The following is a 23,739-nucleotide window of genomic DNA, read 5'->3' as shown; positions in this document are numbered from 1 at the left end:
TTTTTACCGAGAAGCCGTTTTTACCGAGAAGCCTTCTCGTGTGGTCAGTAAAAACGGGTGCGGCAAAGAGGGTTTCAAAGAGGTCATTTGGCACAGTCAAGTGGTATTTAGTCTGTACCCAGGAAATAATGGACATAGTACGACTAGTCATATCAAAGTTAAAGCAAAAGAGTCAGACTGTTCAGTACTATGAAACTCCCATGACGGGTGAACAGACAAATTGCCTTCACATTTTCCCATTAATGGCTCTCGAATTTCCGGGAAACCGATGAAGCAAATGCTTAACGAAGCATGAAACATAAATCAAACAGTGCCAATGACAAGATCTGACCTGATGAAAACAAATTATTCAACTCCAGATTTAAGCAGGAAAGGCACAGCTATGGACAGTTCGGACAAACCGCGTGCTCGCAGCTGTAATTTGATCTCATTCGCGATTTTAACGTCACTGGTCTACGGTGTACTTGTCACTGTCGTCATGTTGACTCTTTATCGTTTAGTGGTAATGCAAACGGCAAGGATACAAACACTGGAAGCTGCAGCGAGCAATCTCGAGGCTCGTATTCAAAATTTAGAAGCAAGCTTCTCAGCGAAGAGATCCGAAAAAGCCGAGACTGCAGAGGGAAACCCCATGAATCCAAAAAATAAGGTTTGTTTGAAATCAACAGAAACTATGCAAAACGAAGACTTTGTTTTCTTGTCTGTATTCCAAAAATTATGCACATGTTTTAACTTGTAAATGCAAAGCCTGTCGCTGAAGGCCATATGCGCTGATTCGCAGGTTCCCAATGATTTGATTATCACAAGAGATAAACGGCAATTTGAAGGACACCGACTACCAGGTGAAAGTAAGTCAACACGTTTTAAGATTTTCTCCTTCAGTGTTTAGCCTCCAATAAACGTCATTTGAATAAACCTCATTGACCGGCCATTCATTCCATTGTTAAAGCCCCAGTAAACTGTTTTTTTTTTTTTTTTTCGTGTTTTATCACTTACAACTGCGTAGTGGTGACTTACACTTGGAAAGCTAGGTTTTCCCAACCGACATGAATCGAGAGAGATTTTCTCGTCCAATTCGATGCAAATTCGTTTGGCATGAATAACAACACCACTTATCACCATTTAACCCACCGCTAAACATTCACAGTAGATCACCTTTTTTGTGATAGTAAGGTTTGTTTGCGTAGCATTAAATCAATCATTTAATCTGTTCAAGCTCATTAAATGATCGTTAAATGATTTTACCGTATCTGTTCGCCCCATTACTTCCGCATATTTCTCAACAAATGACCCCATTATTGTATATTCTAAGGTTAACTCTTTCCTAGAAGTTCAAACGGCGTGAGAAAACAGAATAGACTTCTGTACAATGCTTTACTCAAATTCTTTTAAAATATTAAAGTGGTGTAAATCAAAACAAGAGAAATCCGCTGTACATATATGTCATCATTAGTCGTGGCGATGGTTTGGATCACAGTCGGAACCAAGAACTTATAGTTCTTGCCATAATTTCTTGGAACACCTTTGGTGAGAATAAAGGATCAATAGCACTTATGAATACTTCGGTTAAGGATACCATTAACACAAGACAAACTTTAATTAAAAGTGGTTCTAATCCCAATTTACCCTTATTTGCAGGTCTCAGATGTAAAAAAAGTAAGTTGTGTACTAAGCGTTGCGTTACATTGCTAGGTTACGATGTTGCGTGACAGTCAAAAAATACACTCTTTTTTTATAACAACGTCCAATTTTAGGGCTAAGGCTGAACGTTCTTATTTTTTTTGCGATTTGATTTGAAAACGTTCTTGTTCTTGTCTCGTTCTAAGTTTGACTACAAACTAAGTTGTTCTTCAGTATCCCGCAATAGGAAAATCCCTTTAACGTTAATGATAAGGAACGTCCCTAAGTATATCATCGGAGTCCATTATCCTTCTAGACTACAGAGTTACATTTGTTTTACTTTTATTCATACTCACAAGAAATAATATACGAGCAACATAAACACATTCTTAACCGACTCTCAGCTTGGGTATGTTCTTGGTAGGGACCTTTAGATTCTAGGAAGAGGACAAGAACGAGTACGAGATTTGACTGCCCGTTTTTAGCGAAAATACATAGAAAATATATAACTCAGACAATTAATCTTACTCTTTGTTAGCAGCATAGGTTGCTCAGTTATTCTTATTGCTGGTGCCTGAGCCTTTTTGCTGATCGAAAAATGCCAAAACTCAGGCTACCCCGTTGGTGACTTGTTTTGACAGGACCTTGTTGCAAAACCTCGTACTAAAATGACAACGGTATCACGTTTTTCCCGCTCAAATGACGCTGCTTTTTCGCGCGCTCAACGTTTTTCTATGAGAAAATCTCGTACTTGTAGTCGTTCTCGTCCTAGAATCTAAAGCTCTCTACTTAAGGACGGTGCCTACTAATACAAAGGTATTTTTGCCCCGGTTTATGATTATGCGGGAAATGTAGATCTTAACAAGTGTTATTGAAATCGAAAAAGAAAATTGGGGGTAACCACCCATTTTTCAAAGATAATTCATGAACAATATTTGTAAAAAGCTTTAAAATACAAAGCCATGTATGGCGTTCTTTCTCAAATTGAAGCTTAATTTTCTCTGAAAAATGCATGGTTACCCCAAATTGTTTTTTTTTTGGATATCAATGGTACTTACTGAGACCTACTTTCTCTGCGTAATTTTAAATCGCGCAAAAATATCCTGTATTGATAAGCATCACCGATAGGAAATCTGAGTATCTCGAGATGCGCGGAACGTATGCGCAGTAACAATAGTAGGCACGGTCCTTAAGATTCTGGTTAATCACATCCTGAATGTTCTTACAAAAAAGATTGTATTGAAGTACCAAATGACAGAAAGTTAAGACTTATTTCACTGACTCTAACTCTAACTCTGATTCAGCTTTTTCAATTTTCCTTGCAGTTTGCAAAGGCAGGAAAGGTAAGGGATAAAATATGATAATGATATTAACATATCAGTTTAAACGCGCTTTACTTTGACTCTGCAATAAGCAAGAACATGAAACCAGGGACAACGCTTGCTGTTCTTTATGAACTGTACGTGGATTCTCGATCTCCTCGAAAAGTTTATGAGCACAAAGGCTAGACAAGGAATACGGCGTTGCTTCCACCTAACCGAGAAGGTTGGAAAATCGGGAATAACTACTGTATGCCCTGTCACCTTTGTTAGCATTCGGCGGCTTTCTTTGAAGAATGAGTCGAAATACAATAGGGTTTTTCATATGCAAATAAGTGGCAGGGTATTCAGCAGATTAGCTGGCAAATCTTACCACTTTCACACAGAGCGTAAGAAGGAAGGTTTCAGTCTTCTTCACTAAGGAATGACAGACCATATTTCTGAAAAAGGTCAAATTCACCATAATTAAAAAAAAAATAGAGAATCACCATTTAAGTCAATATGGGCTTTCATTTGAGTAAAAAACATTAGAATACAGAGATGACACAAAGCTGAAAAGAAACAAATTTCAAGAAACAAGGGTCCATTATTTCCGATACCCAAAGTACGAGCCCAAATTTGATTATAAAATAGAATCGTATAACTCAACTAACAACTGAACTTATTGATAGGTGACGCAGGGCCAGTTGGACCCCAAGGGCCAACGGGAAAGGACGGTTCTCCGGGATTAAAAGGTGTGAAGGGAGACAATGGTGAAAAAGGACCTGCAGGAGCCATAGGATTGCAAGGACCCAGGGGCTTACCAGGTTTGGTCTTGTCAATGAATCATCATATCATGCTAGGAGTGTCGTACAAATAAGTATCCCTTCGTTTTAGTGCTGAGAGAGAACTTTCTTCGATCTGCGACTGAGAAATCTGTATTTATTTAGTGAAAATTAGGGAGTCTGAAATCGCTTTCAGCAAAACTGTATTAGCGAATCTTTGAAAATTCGTGGGCTACCTTCAAGTGTTTCCCACAACGCAAGGGAAATTTAGATAATGAGAAAGGCCGTTCTGAAATTGCGAGTGGAGGTACAAGCGAGGATCACATAAGATATCACATAAGAAATGAAATTTATATTGACTTGTGGTGAACATGAAGCTGAGATGAAGTTTTTACTTACTACCAGAATGTTTTGGCAGCCGTTTCTCTTGAAACTACAGAAGTAATTAATTTCTTAAATTTTCTTCCATTTTGTTACAGGACCGCCAGGACCACCTGGACGTTTAGTAAGAATATAACATTTAACCTCTAAAAGTATTTTTTCTTTGAGCAACAGAGGACGTTTTCCGTGTTTCCATAGCCTTATCTAAACACGAGGGGGAGTTGGGAGAATTCGAGACAATTATGCAAACCCGAGGCGCAGTCGAGGGTTTGCATAACTGTCGAGAATTCTCTCAACTCCCCCTCGTGTTTAGATGAGTCTATGAAAACACGGCAAAAAGTTCTCTGTTGCTTTTATAAAATATTTTTCAAAGATGATTCGACAAATGAAGGAAAATCCTTTTTTTTACTTTTTGATTGAAACAGATTTTCTTGATACACGATCATATTTCCCACCAGCCAATCAAAACGTGCGTCTGACAACACATTCGTGTGATGTCACAGCCGTGTTTCCATACTCTCATCTAAACACAGCTATTTACCAATGAGAATGTGCGTACTATCCTAATTATTTTATAATTGATAAGAGATGTCGGACGGTTAATGCACTGCATGTATGTTTTTTTTATAAAAAACCGGAATACTCGTTAATTACTCCGACAGTAGAGAAGCAAACAATTATTTAGACACTTGGAATTCCAATTAAACTTTTTGTGTAACTTTCAGATCAGTGAGAGCATTCACTTGGCTGGAAAAGGAAAGAACATAGAACAACCTCGTAAGTCTCCAACGATCAACTTTGAATTTTCTTAATGAGATTATTTGTACCCACTAGAAGTCGGAGAAAACGATAAACGGTTAAGATATTGCAAATTCTTTCTTCGAGTCTTGTAAGCACGTGCGGGCTCTTGGTTCAAGATAATTAATTCGACTTTCCATCTGTGGTGCAGTGGAGGGCCCATGTTTTTGAGTCAAATGGTCAATGAGTCATGAGTCATGAGTCATGAGTCATGAGTCAATGAGACTCACAGTCAATATAGCAATAATTTATTGATTAAGCCTAAGCCCTCGTTTCAGTGCCTAAGCACTTTCTGAAATTTTAGCTTTCATTTTATGGGTTAGGGTAACTGCACTAACTCATTGACTCATGACTCATAAATACTTGATACTCGGTGTCGTGAGTAAATTGTTGCCGATTTTCTGTTTTCAGGATCGCACCGCATTGTCAACTGGGATATAGCACACAAGGAGGGCAGCATCGTGTATCATGCTGACCTGGGCGAAATACAAGTAAAAGTGGCCGGAGTCTACTTTGTGTACAGCCAAATATTTTACTTTGATGGGAGCACAAATCAAATGGCCCATGACACTTTCATTAACGGCAACAGGGAAATGTCAAGTGAAGCAAGTATAATTGGACCAAGCAAAAAACTTGATACCAAATACCATGGACGTATATTTCGCCTTAGGGTCAACGACACCATTGGGGTTCGCGCGCGTTACACAAAGCTCTTTAATATGGTACCCTGGGGAAGCTTCTTCGGGGCGTTCTTGGTTCATCTCTGAGAGATAATATCATCTAATTTCTTGGGCTAAATCCTTTGACCACAAATATCCCCAAGTAGACCCTTTTTTTGTTTGTAAATTAGACCATGTAGATCATGCGGCAATATTCAAGAGAATATTTTCTTTAAGAGTTTAGACCGTGATTTTATGCTCGCACGCACGGTATCTAAAGCTTAAAACATCAAATTTCCTGAGTAACGTCATATTGTTCTATTGGGAAGCGAACACAGTCTGGTTTTGCACAATGATATACTTTACAATACGTATCTTAAGATAGCTTAACAGGCCTCAAGGTGGTTATTCAAAAGAAGCCCTACACCCCATAAGAAAGTTTAATCATGTTAAAATACTTAGTTTCTTCATGCCCAAATGTTCAACTCGCTTTAGTTTGCCGTTTAACACAAAGCCTGAGATCTCTCAGCTGGCAACTGGTCTGACTGTTCTATCCTGTAAATTATTATCCTGTATATTAATTATCCTGCATTATTATGGTGTTATGAGTTGTACTTCGACACAAGGTGATACAAATTTGTCCTCGATGAAGGCAGTGTCTACTCTGTTCAAAAATAACCTTTAAAACGCGCTTTACGCAAAGAATACGAAAAGAATGTTCAAGAGAAAGAAGTCGAAAAGTTACGAAACTATCAGCAATTAGCGTTTGAACCATCTTGATAGTTCCAGTAGTAAGTACGGTGTAATAGGGTGTTAGGGTGGAATGAAGACACAATGAGACGAATAAGAACTAATTACAAATGAAAGAAACGCAAGAGATTTAGCAAATGACATGTTGAGGGCCATACTGTACGAGAGTGAATCGCTGTTGAGGAAAGTAATGCCAGGGCTTGTACAAGGGACTGAGAGATAAAAAAATCACATGAATGACCAAACGAGAACCAAGTTACTATTTTACAAATCGCCAAATTTTGTCGGTTTATAATTCGAGATCTGGATAACCAGATCTTGAATCAGGCAGTTTGCAAATTTTCCTTGATAATTGTAATATTTAGAGTTGTAATCGGTTCAGGGAAATATAATAATACTGAATAATAATCACGATAATAAAGATTTCTAACATGGATCAGGATTAGCAGAAAAGAAAACATCAACAACGTATGCACTACATGCCGGTAACGAAGAGGAAAGAAACATTAGCACTTCTGAGCTCCTAGTGCTATGGTTGCGAGTAGTCACAATTTCTGTAAATAGTGTTTTTTTTTGTTCTATCTGTAGTGATAATAAATTTGTAATTAGTGTTGAAATTGTACGTGTATCGCAAGTGATGTACGTAGCTATAGTATTATTATTTCTTTTTACGTATAGTCACAGTATTAGTAATAAACGTTTACGTGAGAACAAAAAAAAAGAAAAGAAGAAGAAAAAGAGGAAATCAAGGTCCGCCAGTCCAATGGTTTATTTACTTCCTTGTTGGCGCCATTGTTTGACTTTCTGGTCTAATTGACTTCAAGGACTTTCCAGGGTTAGACATTACTATTTGAAAAGGACAATAGACCTTATTCATAAATGGCGGCCACATTTATAATTCTTTTGTCCACGTACAAATTAGCCTACCAAGCCTCATTTTAGAGCAAGAATTCTTGTCAATTCACTGTATGGTATCGAGGCTTGGTAGGTTAATTTGCACTTCGACAAAAGAATTATAAATTGGCCGCCATTTATGAATAAGGTCTATAAGACAGCGAAAAAGACTTGACGAAATGCATGCTTATCTTAACCAGGATAGACCAATTCGGCTAACTCAATGTTGTATCCAATTCAAATCTCTCAGGGTTAAGATTCTTTGTGTTTTGAATTTGCATGACAATGAAGCATTCACATTTAAATGATATGGAAATTCTTGGAACAAGACGGCTTATTCCCATAGTATTTGAATTGGGTACAACATTGAGTTAGCCGAATTGGTCTATTAACACCAACATTTAATCTTATCAGATTCACCGGCCGGTTTGTTTACTTTGCTAACAAGGCAATTAACATCTTTCAAACTATCAGGTCATGACATTTTGGCCGATTTGAACACTACTAAGCCATCACACACCGTTTAACGTCTGGATGTTTTTGATGTTTAAATTATTTTTAGCTTTAAGGGCAAAAACAAATTGACAAAGTCAGTCTCATACACCGCCTCAAGGGGTCCATTGTTAGCTTATATCTCTGGCTACTATTTTCAACCACCCTCCCACCCAAATCAATCTTGTAGTTTTCATATTCAGAACAATCTTGGATTACTGTTTATTTCTTTATTACTTTTTTCACTGACAACATAACAAATGTCACTGACCAGAGTTAGTAGAGCGGCGAAGGGCTAACCCTCAAAACGTCAGCATTCAAATTTCTTTACTGTGGTCAATTTTACGTTATCAACCAGTTTGCCTGATCATAGTTCATATAGATGGACTGGTTTTGAAACCCCGAAAACTTCAAAGGACGAGTTTTCATAATATTTAAATAGATACTCATCACCAAAATTGAAAGATAACCTGTTTAAAAATGGGTGTTAGACTTAAATACTTGTAGATCAGCGCTATTCGGAATGTGTGCTTTGAGTTAAACACTGTTGATCAGCGCTATGCAAAATGCTTGAATTGCTGGTTTTCACTCACGTGATCAACAGGCATGTTTTTCAACGAAAACAAAAGGAAGCGTTTGCATAATAATAGAGTTAAATTCCCGGAGGATTTGGTCGGGGCACCAACATGGCCGCCTTTTCTTTGTTTTGGGCACCAACATGGCGGTCGTGACGTCATGTGAAAACCGAGAATACGGTGAATGGGAATATTACGTCGGTGACCTTCTAATCTATGTACGTCGTGTAATTGTCACGACATGTCTAATGTCTTTCTCGTCTATCCGTTGTAGCACTTCATGTTAAGTTGACCGTGACCATGTCGTCGGTTCATAACTGAGTTTTGAATAAAGATAATGATAACTTAGTTAACATTAGAAACTTTTGATTGGCTATCATTAGGGAAAACAGCATGGTTTGTGCATTGTCAGGGCCAAAACAGCGAACACTAGTGGCGAACAGCCACTATCCGTCATCTCCTTAAGTATACCAGTTGGCGCTAAATTAAGTCAAGCAGATAGCGAGATTGAGGTAAAATCAATAATGGGATGGGCAAAAGATAATCGCATGAGTTTAAATCTAGGGAAAACATGGGAAATGTTAATGAAAGGGAAAACAGAAAAAGATCAACCTGACCCTTTGCAATATATTAAGCGCAAGTCTAATTTAAAACTCTTAAGAGTTATTTTCGAGGATAATCCAACCAACTGGGATACACGTTTTGATTATATGTTATAAGAAACCCATAAGGGTTGAAACGTGTAACGGGCGCTTGTGTGCTGGGAAACAAGCTTCTGAATATTCAATTTACTAAGTACTATATTTGGAACAACAAGAGCGAGGGGTTTCCAAATATGGTACTTAGCACTGAAACATTCAACCAATCAGTTCGCAATGAATATTCGGAAGCTGTGAACGCGCGTTACACGTTTCAACCCTTATGGGTTTCTGATGTTATCCAAAGCTAGTTCTCGTCTCCACATTTTGCGTGTCTGCAAACACCATGGGTTTTCGGTCGACTAGATTTTTTTTAAATTCGTTAATTCTTTCAATTTTTACTTATGCTATTGAGGTTTGGGGTGGTGCTTTCTATAACAAATATCTTAGCCGCATTGATAATTTTTGTTAATAGACCTTTGAAATTGGGATATACTAAAAATGTCATTCTGTTTTGAATATTTTATCTGAAAAGGATCGCCAGCTTTGGGAGACAATTAAGTCTCCCAACAATCCACTTCATCACCTCTTACCGCGAACTAGGGATAGAGTTTTAAAAAATAGGGAGCACTCTTTCATTATACCAAGAATAAGGACTGAACGTTTTAAAAGTATTTTTATCAATAGAACATTACTTAATTTTAGACAATTATATTTTTTATTGAAATTTGTAAACTGAACAGGTCTGTTGTTCTGTGATGTTTTTTCATGTGTATAGTAAAGACTATAATAGTTTCTTAACTAAGCCTTTGAAACCAATTGCGGTCAGTAAGATCAGTATTATTTCTCCTGTAAAGTTATCATTCATTTCCGTTGACACAGTAAAAGAAATTTATTGCTATTGTTTTTCTTTTTGCATATTTGTACACAACATCAAGTGAAGCTATGATATTCGCAGTTATGAACGTAATTTTTAAAATTGCATAGAAAAGCCTGAAAAATTCAGGACTTCAACGGGGTTTGAACCGGTGACCTCGCGATACCGGTGCGACGCTCTAACCAACTGAGCTATGAGGCCACTGACGTTGGGAGCTGGTCATTTGTGGGTTCTAATGTTCCCGTAAGGAATGAATCAATGATGAAATGATATAAGAAATGGATCATATATGAACTGCGAATATGAAATCAAGTGAAGCTATGATCCTCGCAGTTATGAACGCAATTTTTGAAATTCAATTCAATTCAATTCAATAGCCGATTTCGATATATCAAAATTCAGTCCGAAACAAAAGACATCATCTCGCGATCTCGAGGCTCTGAGGAATGAATTAAATATAAGAACTAATTTGTATGAGTTTATTCCCCAGAGCCTCGAGATGATGCCTTTTTTTCAGGACTGAATCTTTAATATCTCTTAAGTGGGCTATTGGTTTGACTTGACTTTCAGGAAAGAGATGGGATGTAATTTCTCTTCAATCCAGATGAAATTTCGGCGGAGTGCGGAAATTAGGTTTTTTCATTCGCTGGAACTTAGGATACTTGGCTTAAAAAATGTTTACAACGCATTTGGTTGGATATTTTTGTTTGACATTACAGTAGTGTGGTTAAAATAACCCTAAATGAACAGCTGCTCAATTATAAATTGATGACTACCTTTAGCTGTTCGCGAGGTCACGACAGTGGTCTCGACATACCTCAAATTACTTACAAGTAATAAATAACAAGTGTAACTGACATGAATTCAAGAAAAGAGAAAGCCCCAAATGACGAGTGGTTATTTGTAGAGACAGAGTTGATCCAAGATGCAATCATGCAGACCAAAAGTTGAACAAAAGGTAAAAGCAATGTCACGATATTTGCTTCAAAACAAAACAAGATATCAGATATTTAAATTCAACGTAGACATTGCTTAATTTATGTTTGTCGATATATGCATGACTGGCTTGACCTTGCCATGAAGAAAGCTTCAATTCTAATTAGACCGTTTATTTTCCAGACAAGAGAAGTAAACAAAGTAGCCGGGATTGTGGCAACCCACAAAAGCTATAAATATAAATATTAATATATGGCTTCTTTTAATATCAAATATTCAAAACGCTTGGCATCTACAGACAGTGTCCAAAATCTAGAACGTGGACTGGACTTTTGTGTGCAAAATAGAACCGTATATCTCAGCTCACGTGTGAACGTATTGATAAGTGACGTAGGGACAGTTGGATCCTCAGTCCACCCGGAAAGGACGGTTATCCGGGACTAAGAGGTGCCAAGGAAAACCATGGTGAAAATGGATCTGCGACTGAGAAATCTAAATTAGTGTCCATTAGTGAGTCTGAAATCGCTTTCAGCAAACCTGTAAAAATGCGTGGACCGCTATCTTCAACTGTTTCCAACAACGGAAGGGAAGCTTATATCACAGAAGAGGCCTTTCTGATATTGCAACCTACAAGTGAGTACCACATGAGAAATAAAATTTATATTTACTTGTGATAAACATGGTGGGAGGCGCGATGGCCTCATCGTTAGTGCGCTCGACTCCGGATCGAGTGGTCCGGGTTCGGGTCCTGGCCGTGGACATTGTGTTGTGTTCACTTCATATTACACCCTTATCAGTTAAGTTGTTCAAATATAACTGCTACACGGCCAACGTTTGAAAAAACGTAATCCCTCCTTGTACATGTTCATTGCCGTGACTTTAGCATCTTCAGTTCCCACGGCCTTCTCCCGTTTGACCTTGTAGCTCAGTCGGTAGAGCAGCGGTGATCTAACCCGAAGGACGTGTTGCCCTGGTCAGAGTTTTTCTCTGTCTTTGTGTCGGCCCCTTTCCATCAGTAGGGCTAACGCTCACATAATTCATATGGGGTTAGATACGTAGCACTTCACATTACACTCTAATCAGTTAAGTCTGTTCAAATATAAGTGCTACACGGCCCGGCAACGTTTGAAAAGACCTAACCCCCCCCCCCCCCCTTTTTTCTGACTATTTTCGTTTTCAAGATCGTACCGCATCAGTACCAATTGGGATATAGCACACAAACAGGGCAGCATCGTGTACCATGCTCCTCTGGGTGAAACACAGGTCAAAGTGGCCGGAGTCTACTTTGTATACAGCCAGCCAAATATTTTACTTTGATGGGAGCACAAATAAAAAGGCCCATGACACTTTCATTAACGGCAACAGGGAAATGTCAAGTGAAGCAAGCATAATTGGACCAAGCAAAAAACTTGATACCAAATACCAAAGCACTTAAATATGGTACCCTGGGGAAGCTTCTTCGGGGCGTTCTTGGTTCATCTCTAAGAGATAATGTTTGTTTACCATTTACAAGCAGAAACCGGGTTGGTACTAGGTTTGTTCAAATGGTAAGCAAAAACTCCCGAATGGGAAATTCAGTTGGGATCGGGGTGTGTACCATTTACACAATTCGTTCAAGTTTACCGAGAGAGTCTGGAGAGAGGAAAAATCACGGTGGGGAGAATGCAAATGGTAAACACGTTTACCGTTTGGAAATTTTGGACTGCCTTTCAAGAAATCCCGTTTTCTCCGGAAATTTTCCGTTTGGGCCGACCAAAATAGGTTTACCATTTACATTCCAACCGAAATTTCCGGTTTTTTTGGTAAATGGCAAACAACCAATATCATCTAAATTTTAAGCCTAAATTAATCTTTTCATCGTAAATATCTCCAAGTAGATTCTTTCATTTTGGTTGTAAATCATTTTGTTTTCTCAATGTAGATCATACGTCAATATTCAAGAGAGTATTTTCTCCGTTCAAAGTTAGACTGCGATTTTATGCTCGCACGTACTCTATCAAAAACTTAAAACAAACGAGACTAACGATCAAATCTCCCGACTAAATTCTTGTCTTATTGGAAAGCGAACGAAGTCTGCTTTTGCTTAATGATAAACTTTACAATGCATATCTTAAAATAGCTTAACAGGCCTCATATGAACGATCGGTTTTATGAAGTCACCGTCCTTAACCCAAAAATTAAGGTGGTTATTGAAAGGGATCCCTGTACCACATAAGAAAGTTCACTTCAGAAATATGTTTACTCTTAGCGATTTTCTTTCGTATAAATGTGTGCTGATGTCGTGATTGCTTTCCTAGTCTTAGTGAAGCCGGGTATTTTCGATGTCAATTGTATCAAAGGTTAATCTCTAAGAGCGTTAATGTACGCATATTAAACTTGAAATTACCCATAAAAAAGAACTAGTGGATAAATCAGTAAAGCCCTTCAGATTTTATCAATGACAGGGTGGTCAGATGCCGAGCTTCCCTTGCTTGATAGGAAATGAGGTGTAAGGGCTTTGTTCCGCCCAAACGAGACGTCAGTAATATCAAGGTGGTCGCACATTGACGGTGGTAAGAAAAGTGGACATCGTTAACATAACTGTTTTCTTGAAGTACTTTTGCCTAATCCCAAGTGAAGCTAGATAAAATGGAATTCTTCCAACAAGCGCGACATAGCAAATTGCTGAAATAAAATACGGCAAAATTTCACTTCACTTTCGGTGGAAACGCAACCAAATTTTATACTCCAAAAAAGGAGTTGAAACTCGCAAAACAGCCCCAAAAAGTGGGGCTGTTTCGAAGACTTTTAATGATCAGACAGCAAGTGCGCATAAGGAGACGTTCTCCTAGCTACCAGTTCTATATTGTAAAGAGTGCATGTTCAGTAGATTGGACACATGTTAAAACTATCCGTATTACTTACGGATCATGGTGACACGCGGAGATTTATGCTTTTCAAAGTAGTTGGAAGATAGAAACAAAACTTGATAGTTTGCTACTGGCTGTATGGGCGCGTTATCTGAGGCATAAGGAGTAATGCTAGTGGCGGCCGTTCCATATTACTCGACTATATTAATTATACTATACTAATTATAAAAGTAGGATTGCATAGAGTTGGATTGATAGGTATATAGTCTAATGAAACCGCTCCATTAGCAGTAATTATAATCAAAACCTTTATGTTTTAATGTTGTTTGCAGTTTGAACCCATCCCATCTGCCACTTCCAGATGAGAGGGAATTTCAGTGCAATCTATAATTCTGCCCTTGAGGAAATTCGTCCAAAACATTCCTGGTACGTTTCTTTTCAAGGGATGCCCGTCTGGAGCGCCACTCTGTCAGGCCATTACAATCAACATGCTTCGTGCCCTACAGTCCATTTATTTATATAAATGTATCCTCCAGGACGCTTCTCTGCATGTTTCTAGACACTCATAACTTACAAGGTGGGCTCTCTAACACGTCACTTTTCAAAACTTACTAATCTACTGAAGTGGTCTTGAATATTTTTGACCCCTACAATTGTAGCTTTCACCGCAGGCTACTTTTGGAAGAAAAATCTCCTCGGAAATACTTTATTTGTTATGACCTCGACTTGACGACTATTTTGCTGGAACGTGAACTCTCAATTTTTTTCCACCTGATAGCGACATTGCAGCATTTCCTTGACTCTTTCGATCTCTGAACAGCAAGAGCTATACTTTCAGGATGTTACATATTCAACTTTCCTTTGTTTGTCAATCAGACAAGCACATGCGCCTTGGAGATGTAATTTTCTGAGAACCTACTAAAGCTCACTGAAGCGTGGGACAATGAAACTATTCTTCACAAACTAGCGTACAGGCATCAAAACAAAGCGGGAATTTGGCGTTTAGAGTTTCCATGTAAAACAATCCGGCTGCAATAATGAACCAACAGGGAAAAACACGTGCACGACTCTATGCAGAAAACTTTGGAATTGCTATGGCTGCATTGTACATCATCTTGACCACGGTTTTTATGGTGACTTTGTATCGCGTAGCAGTTGCGCAGACAGCACAAATACATTCTCTGGAGTCAGTCACAGGCGAACTGGCAGATCGTGTTCGTATGCTGGAAAACAGTTTCACAGCTCAGACATCTCGACAGGAATCGGTGGGTGAAACTGAGGAAAAATTTAAACGGCCGAATGACAAGGTTGGTTAATTTCAAGCTGCAAACTTTCTTTCAGTTGAAAAAATCTTGCAATCGTATATCTGATTTGAATTAGCGATCATTCTTAGAACTCTTGCATTCATAAGTAAGGTGCAGGAATCAAGTTGAATGCTCTTCGTTTCAAGCTTGCTTTAGCTGATGCTCTGGAACAAGAGAGGGAGAAAAGACAGATCGAGGGGTCTTGCACATGTCCAAAAGGTATTAAAATCTATTGTAACACTACTCATTCCTAGACAAGATTAAAGGAGCTCAGGCAAACAATTTTTGAGTGAAGACTTGTTACCCTACAATTTAGGGTGCGATAAAAGCGATACAAGTAACTTCTACTAGATAATAAGGGATGGTTTATGGTAATTTAGCATGCGATTGATTCAAGATGTCCGATCGACCTTATCCGTGATGAAAGGCAAATTTCCAAAGACAACTGATTTGCAATAATAATAATAACACTGAATAATGATCATGATAATAAAGGTTTCTAACAGGGGTCAGGATTAACAGCAAAGAAAACATCAACTGACTGTATGCACTGCATGCCGGAACGAAGAGGAAATCAAGGTCCGTCAGTCTCTAAAATTTCGTCCAATGGTTTATTTACTTCCGTGTTGGCGCCATTGTTTGACTTTCTGGACTAATTGACTTCAAGGACTTTCCAGGGTTAGACATTACTATTTGAAAGGGACAATGAGACAGCGAAAAAGACTTGACGGAATGCATGTTTATCTTACCCAGGATTCACACCAATATTTAATCTTATCAGATTCACCGGCCGGTTTATTTACCTTGCTCGCAAATTAGCGTCGTTAAAACTATCAAGTCACGACATCGTGGCTCCTTTAAACAAAACGCCCAAACGCACATTTAGGACAACACCGTTTAACGCCTGGTTGTCTTTGATGTAAAGATTATTAGCTTCACTTATTTTCGCCTTCCAGGGGGAAAACACAATTGACAAAATCGGTTAAGTACTAGTACTGGTCTATTGTTAACCTAGTTGATAGAACCGTTTCTATGTTTTACCACCCCACTGACGCACACCACAATTACTTTAGAAACTAAACCCCTTTTACCTATGTTGACCTGTGGCCAGTACGATCAGTATTATTTGTGTTATCATTCATTTACATACTTGCCAGACACGTAGAGCAATTTACTGTTATTTTTTTCGTACTGAATTGGGAACAACAATATCTCACAACTCTCCATATCAACTTTGCAACAACTCAATTGATTTGACTTGAAAGAGCTCAGACTCAGATAAAAAAGGAAAGAGCTGAGATAGGATTTCTTATTATTTATTTCTCTTCAATCCGGATGAATTTCGGCGGAGTGCGGAAATCAGTTTTTTTCATACGCCGGAACTAAGGATACTTGACTTTAAAAATGTTTATGGCAAACTTTTAAAACCCATATGGACGGATATGTTTGTTTGAGATTACACTAGCGTGGTTAAAATAAGCCTAAATCGCTTTGACCGCCGATGAAACACTACTCAATTATACATTGATGACTACTTCTTTAGCTGTTCGTTACAATTAGTAAACAACAAGTGATAAATACTTCAAGAAAAGAGAAAGCCCCAAGTGAAGAGTGGTTATATAGTTGATCCAATATGCAATCTGGTAGACCAAAAGCTGAACAAAAGGTTTAAAGCAATGTCACGATATTTGCTTCAAAACAAAACATTGTAGATATTTGAATTCAATGTAGTCGTCTCTGCTTAATTTGTGTCAATATTTGACTGGCTTGACCTGGGCATGGTTAAAGCTTCAAATTTGCAAATAGACCGTTTCTTTCCCACACCAGAGAAGTAAATAAAGTAGCCAGGATAGAGTTATAAATAAAAAAATGAGGCCTTTTAATATCAAGTATTCAAAACACGTGATAAACGCGTGGCATCAACAGACTATGTCCAAAACTCAAAACGTGGACTGAACTTTTGGCATACGAGGAAATGCAAAATCCCATTAAATTATTGGATCCACAAAAAACTTTTTCTCAAACGTCAAAAACAGTTTGCAATCCAAGAATTGCCGTGAAATACAAAAAATATATTTTTAAGTCGCGTGATACTTGCGCCAGCAGTCAGCCAGCGTCACACGCCTCTCCCGCGTTCAAAATCGTGGAGTACAATAGAAAGCGCGATGGTTCAGTCTGCCATAAATGTGGAAGGCAATTTGAGAACAACGGGGTATTCTGCCGTGGGTATGGAACACTAAAGAGACGTGAGCACATGCCAAGTGGCGCTTGGCCGCGGTGAAAAGTATGACCAACGTTGAAGCTTCCTAGCCTTTCGAAGTGCGAAGGCATCTGGTTCCAACTTTCGTAAAATTTGCATGACCATGTCTCGAGGAGCAGTAAAATTGCAGCTTGTTCCTAGCCTATTCCATGATATCCAAGAAGTGGTGAAGGGCCCTCAATTTGACGTTTGATTATTTCCCGAACAGAGTGCTCTGAATGATCTAGGTTGTTTCTTCTTCGCAACCCATGTATTCTGACTTAGACTTCTCTTCAAAGTTGTCACGTTCATAGAAATGGTCTCAATGAAATCCCCTTTCAAAGTTATCTCCTCTGTTGAATTGCACAACTCACTTTCCTGCTTCCGTCTCGTTAGTGTTCCACACCCACGGCACAATACCTCGTTGTTGCCAAATTCTCTTCCGCTTTTATGGCAGACTGAACCATGATGCTTTCTATTGGAAAGACCGCCATTTTGGAGGGGGCAGAGGCTGGCGCAATTATCACGTGACAAAAAAATTATTTGCGTCTCCGAAGTATTTTCGAATTTTGAGTTATTTGTGGATCCAATCATTTTGATAGAATTTGTAAAAGTATCTCAGATTTGAAAAACTCTTTAAAACTGATTTGTCAAAAAAAAAAAGTGATTTCCAATGTTTTTCTTTGTATTTGACAAATATTTTGCGATTGTCCCTTATCAATCTTCGGCGTTGAGGTCTTTTGTCTTTAGATCATGTTTTTTTGTTTTCGTTTCTTTGCAGGTCGTAGAGGCAAGAAAGGTAAAAAAGGTAATTTTTTGACAAATTCTCACTTGCAAACTTTAAGATGAGTGAGAATCACTAAATATTAAGCCCTACTTGTGACACAACTAAAGATATTAAGCCTGGTTTTCACTATCGACGCAAGCATAAGCACAAGAAGCATACGCAAACTCGGTAGCTTGTTGTTTATTTTAGAGCCTTTTGTTCGAACAATAGACACTAATTAACAACAAGTAAATGCGTCTGCGTGTGTTGCTTAAGGCCGGGACACACTAACCCAAGTCACCGCAACAAATCGCCTTATGTGACAGCCTTGTGTGATTTGTGTGACAAATCGCCTTGTGTGACAGTTTGAATTCGTGCGACTTAATCGCAGCGACAAAATTTACGAAAGCCGCGTTGTCGCATCGTGTGTACACTTCCGGCAAGTCGCTGCGACAAAATATAAATGAACCAATGAGAGAGCGTCATATGTCAGCCATATTGAATTAGAAAACTAGTTCACATTCCCCCTCATACGAGATCACTGCGTCTGCACCGAACAGGCGTCGTGTCGCAGCGACTTGTTTTGCAAGTAGTACACATGGAGCAATTTGTCGCAGAGACATGTCGCTGCGACTTGTCGCCTAGTGTGTCCCGGCCTTTATGCTTATGCTTGCGTTTCTAGTGAAAACCAGGCCTTAGGGAGCTTAATTAATTAATTAATTAATTAAAAAAGGACAACGACGACGGCTACGAGAACGTCACAAAACAATAGCCGCTGTAATGAGCAAAAACAATAGCTGTGCACACCCTGCACGTGCGTTTCTCATTTGTGTACATTTTTATGCCGTTCTCGCTCTTACAACGACGTCAATTCTCTAAATTTGAAGTTACGTGGCGGACCTGAACACATGCGGATTAATTTTCAAATTTTCCTCTAAATATCCATATCATTCTCACAAATTTTACTTCTAAAGGAACGAAAGGTAATCACCAAGCGAAAAACTACTGTAAATTAGCTTTTGTAATTTGCAATTACAAATGACGCATTTTCCTCAGGCCACAAAGGAGATCAAGGCCCTAAAGGAGAGCATGGTCAAAAGGGCGAACCTGGTCTCGACGGACCAACGGGACCTACTGGTGTCGAAGGACCTCAAGGTAGGTATGGGTCGCCAATGAATTACCAAGAGGGTGAAAGTGACTGTACCTTTTGTCGACTACTTGAAACAGACTTCACACTTTTCCAGTTAGATTTTGTAATCCTTCTCAAGTTTCTTCGGCGACACTCTTTAATCAAAAGGTCGTAGGAGCTTCACCTACAAGATAAAATGACTGTTTCACATGACATTCTCTTTAGCTTCTAGTCCTAACATTCAGTACCATTATCAAACTGGCAGGCATGGATCCCAGATCTGTAGTCAGACCACTTGAGCATTTTTAGGGCCAGCGGGGCTCTTGACCACTTGTGAAAGGGTGCAATTAAAACTTTAAATGATTTAAAACCAAAAAAGTTACTGTTCACGTTAAAGTTTATACGCCACTGGATTTGCAAAACTTAATGGCTGGAACAATGCTTGTTGTCAAGTCGATTTAGTTTTGGCATCAAAAAACAAAACAAACATTTCCCGTTAATAGAACAGACTTAATTGATTAGAGTGTAATGTGAATTGCTAGGTTTCTATCCCATATGAACCATGTGAGCGTTAGCTCTACTAATGGAAATTGGCCCACACAAGGACAGAGAAAAACTCTGACCAGGGTGGGAATTGAACCAACGACCTTCGGGTCAGATCACCGCTGCTCTACCGACTGAGCTACAACGTCAGACGGGAGAAGGCCGTGGGAATTGAAGATGGTAAAGTCAAATTAATTGTTTCAGTTAATGACCTTAAATTTGGCTTTGGGTTCGTTCTCAGGTAAAGCTGGACCGCAAGGTATAAAGGGCCTCAGAGGCGATCCAGGTGTTGCCGGACCACAGGGAGACAAAGGTGAACCTGGAAAAGGACTGAAAGGAGATAGAGGTATCCAAGGACCCAAAGGAGACGAAGGTTCGGAGGGGCTTAGAGGTGAGAGAGGAGCTCCTGGTGACAAGGGAGACCCTGGTGTTGATGGCCCTAAGGGCAACGCAGGTGAGCAGTGCACTTATGTGTTATGTCTAGCATCACAGGTGACGAGATACATAACGTCACCAAGTGTTCTGTTAACTTTAAACGTCACAGTCAACCACGTATTTGAAACAAAGAGTTTCGTTGTTTATGCTTTCCTAATGAAGGCGTACTGAAAGTTAGGGGATGCTATGTGGCATTTATTGAATGTACTCTTCGACATGTGGTGAGGAGTTGGTTAAAGTCGTGACCTAACGTGGAGATTCAACATCCCTTTTGGACATAACAAATGTCTCTTCAAGATTGACCTAAAAGACTTGCTGTTGTTTGATTTGTTCTCAGGTGCAATTGGATCGCAAGGGCAAAAAGGCATCAAAGGCGAGACAGGGGTTTCTGGTTTACCCGGCGCCAGGGGACTCCCTGGTGTTGATGGATCGAAAGGAGAAAAAGGTACTAAGCATGTTTGCTGTTTTATAGAAAATAATGCCGATGTCTTTTGCACGAGATGAGCTATATTTCATTGAATACCAACCGAAATAACGTCAACATGGAAAAAAAAATGGCTAAGGCTTTGGAGATGATATCTGAACGGTCAGTAATTATCTTCGTCGCGAACATCTTCCTTCTCGTCATCATCGTCATTAGTCCATGCACTGTATTTTTGCTCCAAAATCAAGTGATTCTCAAGTCTCTTTTCAATGATCTTGATTTTATGGGTTGTGTGCTCTTAGAGTGCATTTTAATCAATTCAATGTTGATGGTGTGTTTTATCCCATTTTCAGGTATGCCCGGAACTTCGGTGAGTTGCCATAGTGATAGCTTTGTCTCCTTTAACAGCGCTTCGATGAAAAAAAGCTGTCACTAACGTAATTTCACTTTTTTTGCTCCTTAGATGACTGAAAGCATCCATCTTGTTGGTGATGGAACAAGGATTAATAATCCAAGTAATGCTCTTGTTATGTTACGTTATGTTATGTTATGTTATGTGTAATAAAATTGTTTTACATAAGAGTTATGGCCTCCTTTTTACGAATAGGAAGCCTAACAAAAAGGATGTGGAAAACAGTTAAGAGATGATAAGAGACTGTACATGAAGGACATATTTTAGATTTTCGCAGATAAACATGTTTCTTAAGCGGTAATAAAAGGAAAGCCTGAAAATTTCAGGTTAGAAATGGCTTGGACTGTAACCGTTCGCGAATAGCAAGGTCTTCATACCAAGTACACCAACTCGATAACTCGAAAGACCGCACAAAGTATACGAGACCAAAAGCTGAACAGAACTGTTTACTCTAACAGTTTACGAAACTAACGACGCGTACATAATTAAAAAATGCCACGGCTTTTGTACAAGGATGAACGCCACCGAAAAGAATGAGAGGGAATGGAGACTCCATCCTCTTGTTCTTACGTTTCCTTGAGAACTATTTCAAGTCTATTTTTCCAAGAGAAAACGGCAAAGAAATGAGCCAAACTTTAAAATCAAAGTGCACAGGATGTGGAGCCACTGCTTTCGCTAATAACACGACGAAAACCACTCTAATCCTCTCTCAGTGCCGCTTATGTTCAGTATATAAGGCCTCTGTAACAGGCCCAAAAGCTAATAAAATGATGGCTTTGTTACCAGGTTCCCAAAGGATAAGTAACTGGAGGTTGAGGCACAGAGAAGGCAGTATTCTTTACCACAGACAAACTGGAAGGGTGGAGGTCAAGAAGACTGGGTACTACTTCATATACAGTCAGATGTATTACTACGACGGTAGTTCTCCACAAATGGGTCATTACACGTTTGTCAATGACGACAAGGTGCTGGAAAGTATGGGAAGTGTTATCAGCACCATTAGGAGATACAACACCAAGTACCATGGAGGGGTTTTCTTGCTAGAAGAAAACGACACTATCTCTGTTGGAATCCCATACACCAAGATATACTACATGGATAGGGAGGGAAGCTTCTTTGGGGCATTTTTGCTTCACTCCATGTGATCGACGAGACGAAAAATGTTGTAGCCTTTGACAATGAAATGTTAAGCATCACGTCAACGTCATTGCGCACTCAGTCCTGAGCAGTGCTGATAACTTTTCTGTGTAGCACACTCTTGAAGCTTACGAGAAAAGGAACACATTTTGATGTTTTGTAAGCTGTGTACACATCTCGTTCTTTAACTCTAGTTGTCTTTGGATTAACACTAACACCTCGGGAAGATTTAAATTTCGCAAATAGCGCAGCCGCTGTCCAGTTGGCCTGTGGTCATCATACTGCCTGATGTGTACCTCTTGCCAGTTTGTTCTCCTCGGCTTTGATTGGGATCTCCTTCGGACATCGCACCAGCTTGTAATCCTACCAGCACATAAAACTGAAAACACAGATCTTATATTTTAATGTTAAAAATATTTGAACATTTTTGAACAGACAGTTGGCGCTAGACGTAGTTTCTCTTGCACGTCCCTAACCTCAAGGTATGCGTTTGTCTCTCTTCAGTTTCCAGACGTACAGTAAACAACTGGCAAGTGCGGCACAAATCAGACGGGCTTATGTACAGTAAAGGGGCCGTTCACATACGGAAAGCTGGTTATTACTATGTTTATTCCCAGATGTACTACCACGACGAGACGGCATATCAAATGGCACATCAGTTGTATGTCAACGCGCACAAATTTATGCAGAGTAGATCTACTGTTGCGAACAAAGGAAGAGGATATAATCCAGGGTATAACACGAATTACAACGGCGGAATAGTCTTTCTGAATGTATCTGATTATATATCTGTGCGAACTCCATTTTCAAGGTATTATTCTATGGATCCAGAATACAGCTATTTTGGTGCATTTATGATTCATCCAGCACAAATTTGATTCTTTTTTCGCCGACTAAACACGCCAAGCATCACTACCACCATCGAGCAACAAATGCAATTTACAGCTGGTCTCCAACTCCTTAAGAAGTAAAAAGCTACGAAAAAAGAACACCTTGAATAGCTTTCACTTGAACCCACCACCCATTAAAACGTTTAGAACCAGTTCCGAATTTGCAGGCGCGAAAGTTAAAATAAAAGTTAAAAGAGTGTAATACAACCAGGTAGAAGAGAATATGAGAGGTTTTTTTTTTGTTTTTATCTTGTCTTCAACCCTATCATCAATACAGTGGGCAGACAGGATATCGAAGATCAATGGAACTTGTTGAAATTCTTAAAGAAAGAACGAGAATTCAAAACAATGACAGACAAGATAAAAACTGATCAATCTCAAATATTCGATCAAGGTTGATTTGATGTACGTATAAATTATAGAGCGCTTTTCACCTCAGTGTCATAAACGCGACAATAATTGCTGAACACAAAACAGATCAAAGCGCGCGGGTAAATGTGCGCACGCATTCGAAGAAGAAGCCACTCATTTGAAAAGCGCTCTAGAAGCAACGTTGAACCTTTGGAATCCAAAGATTATCATTTATCACTGATGATTATCAGATGTAAATATTTTTTTTGTCAACTGATTTCGAGTTGCAATGGTATCATCAAACTCTGCAATGATAAACAGTAAACGGTAAATACCTAAGCCGTGTTTTACGAAACGCATTATAGACGTTCTGGCATTGTAATCGAAAAAGTTAGGTATCACGGACTACTTGTGGTAAAAAAAAATAAAATACAAAACTTTATAATTGACTGGTGAGGTTTTGCAAAAACCGTGGACGACAAGTCTTGCGCAAGGTTGGATCTGGGAAGATCGTGATCGGTCAAAATTGATTTTAAAATATTTATGAAAGTCAAGTA

General features: G+C 39.0%; 2 protein-coding genes across 4 annotated transcripts; both read left to right on the top strand.

Moving 5' to 3' along the window:
• Positions 1-126: 126 nt before the first annotated feature.
• Positions 127-6,908, top strand: LOC138028756 (complement C1q subcomponent subunit C-like). Its single transcript, XM_068876362.1, has 8 exons — positions 127-649; positions 782-848; positions 1,639-1,656; positions 2,946-2,963; positions 3,611-3,745; positions 4,183-4,208; positions 4,810-4,861; positions 5,294-6,908. The coding sequence occupies exons 1-8, from the start codon at positions 317-319 to the stop codon at positions 5,647-5,649; spliced, it is 1,005 nt and encodes a 334-aa protein (XP_068732463.1). The 5' UTR covers positions 127-316; the 3' UTR covers positions 5,650-6,908.
• Positions 6,909-13,752: 6,844 nt separating this feature from the next.
• LOC138028752 (macrophage receptor MARCO-like) lies at positions 13,753-23,624 on the top strand. 3 transcript variants are annotated; one of them, XM_068876356.1, is made up of 9 exons: positions 13,753-14,859; positions 15,003-15,075; positions 17,877-17,894; positions 18,918-19,016; positions 19,775-19,987; positions 20,306-20,413; positions 20,746-20,762; positions 20,856-20,907; positions 22,446-23,624. In XM_068876356.1, the coding sequence occupies exons 1-9, from the start codon at positions 14,590-14,592 to the stop codon at positions 22,817-22,819; spliced, it is 1,224 nt and encodes a 407-aa protein (XP_068732457.1). In that variant the 5' UTR covers positions 13,753-14,589; the 3' UTR covers positions 22,820-23,624. The 3 variants fall into 3 exon arrangements, with proteins under 3 accessions (XP_068732457.1, XP_068732456.1, XP_068732458.1); XM_068876355.1 differs by having other exon boundaries at positions 13,759-14,859; positions 17,877-17,903; XM_068876357.1 differs by having other exon boundaries at positions 13,760-14,859; positions 17,877-17,903; positions 21,591-22,588.
• Positions 23,625-23,739: the final 115 nt, after the last annotated feature.

This window comes from Montipora capricornis, chromosome 13 (genome assembly GCF_036669925.1).
Source record: "Montipora capricornis isolate CH-2021 chromosome 13, ASM3666992v2, whole genome shotgun sequence".
Lineage (NCBI taxonomy): Eukaryota > Metazoa > Cnidaria > Anthozoa > Scleractinia > Acroporidae > Montipora > Montipora capricornis.
This window is presented reverse-complemented; position numbering and strand designations above follow the sequence as displayed.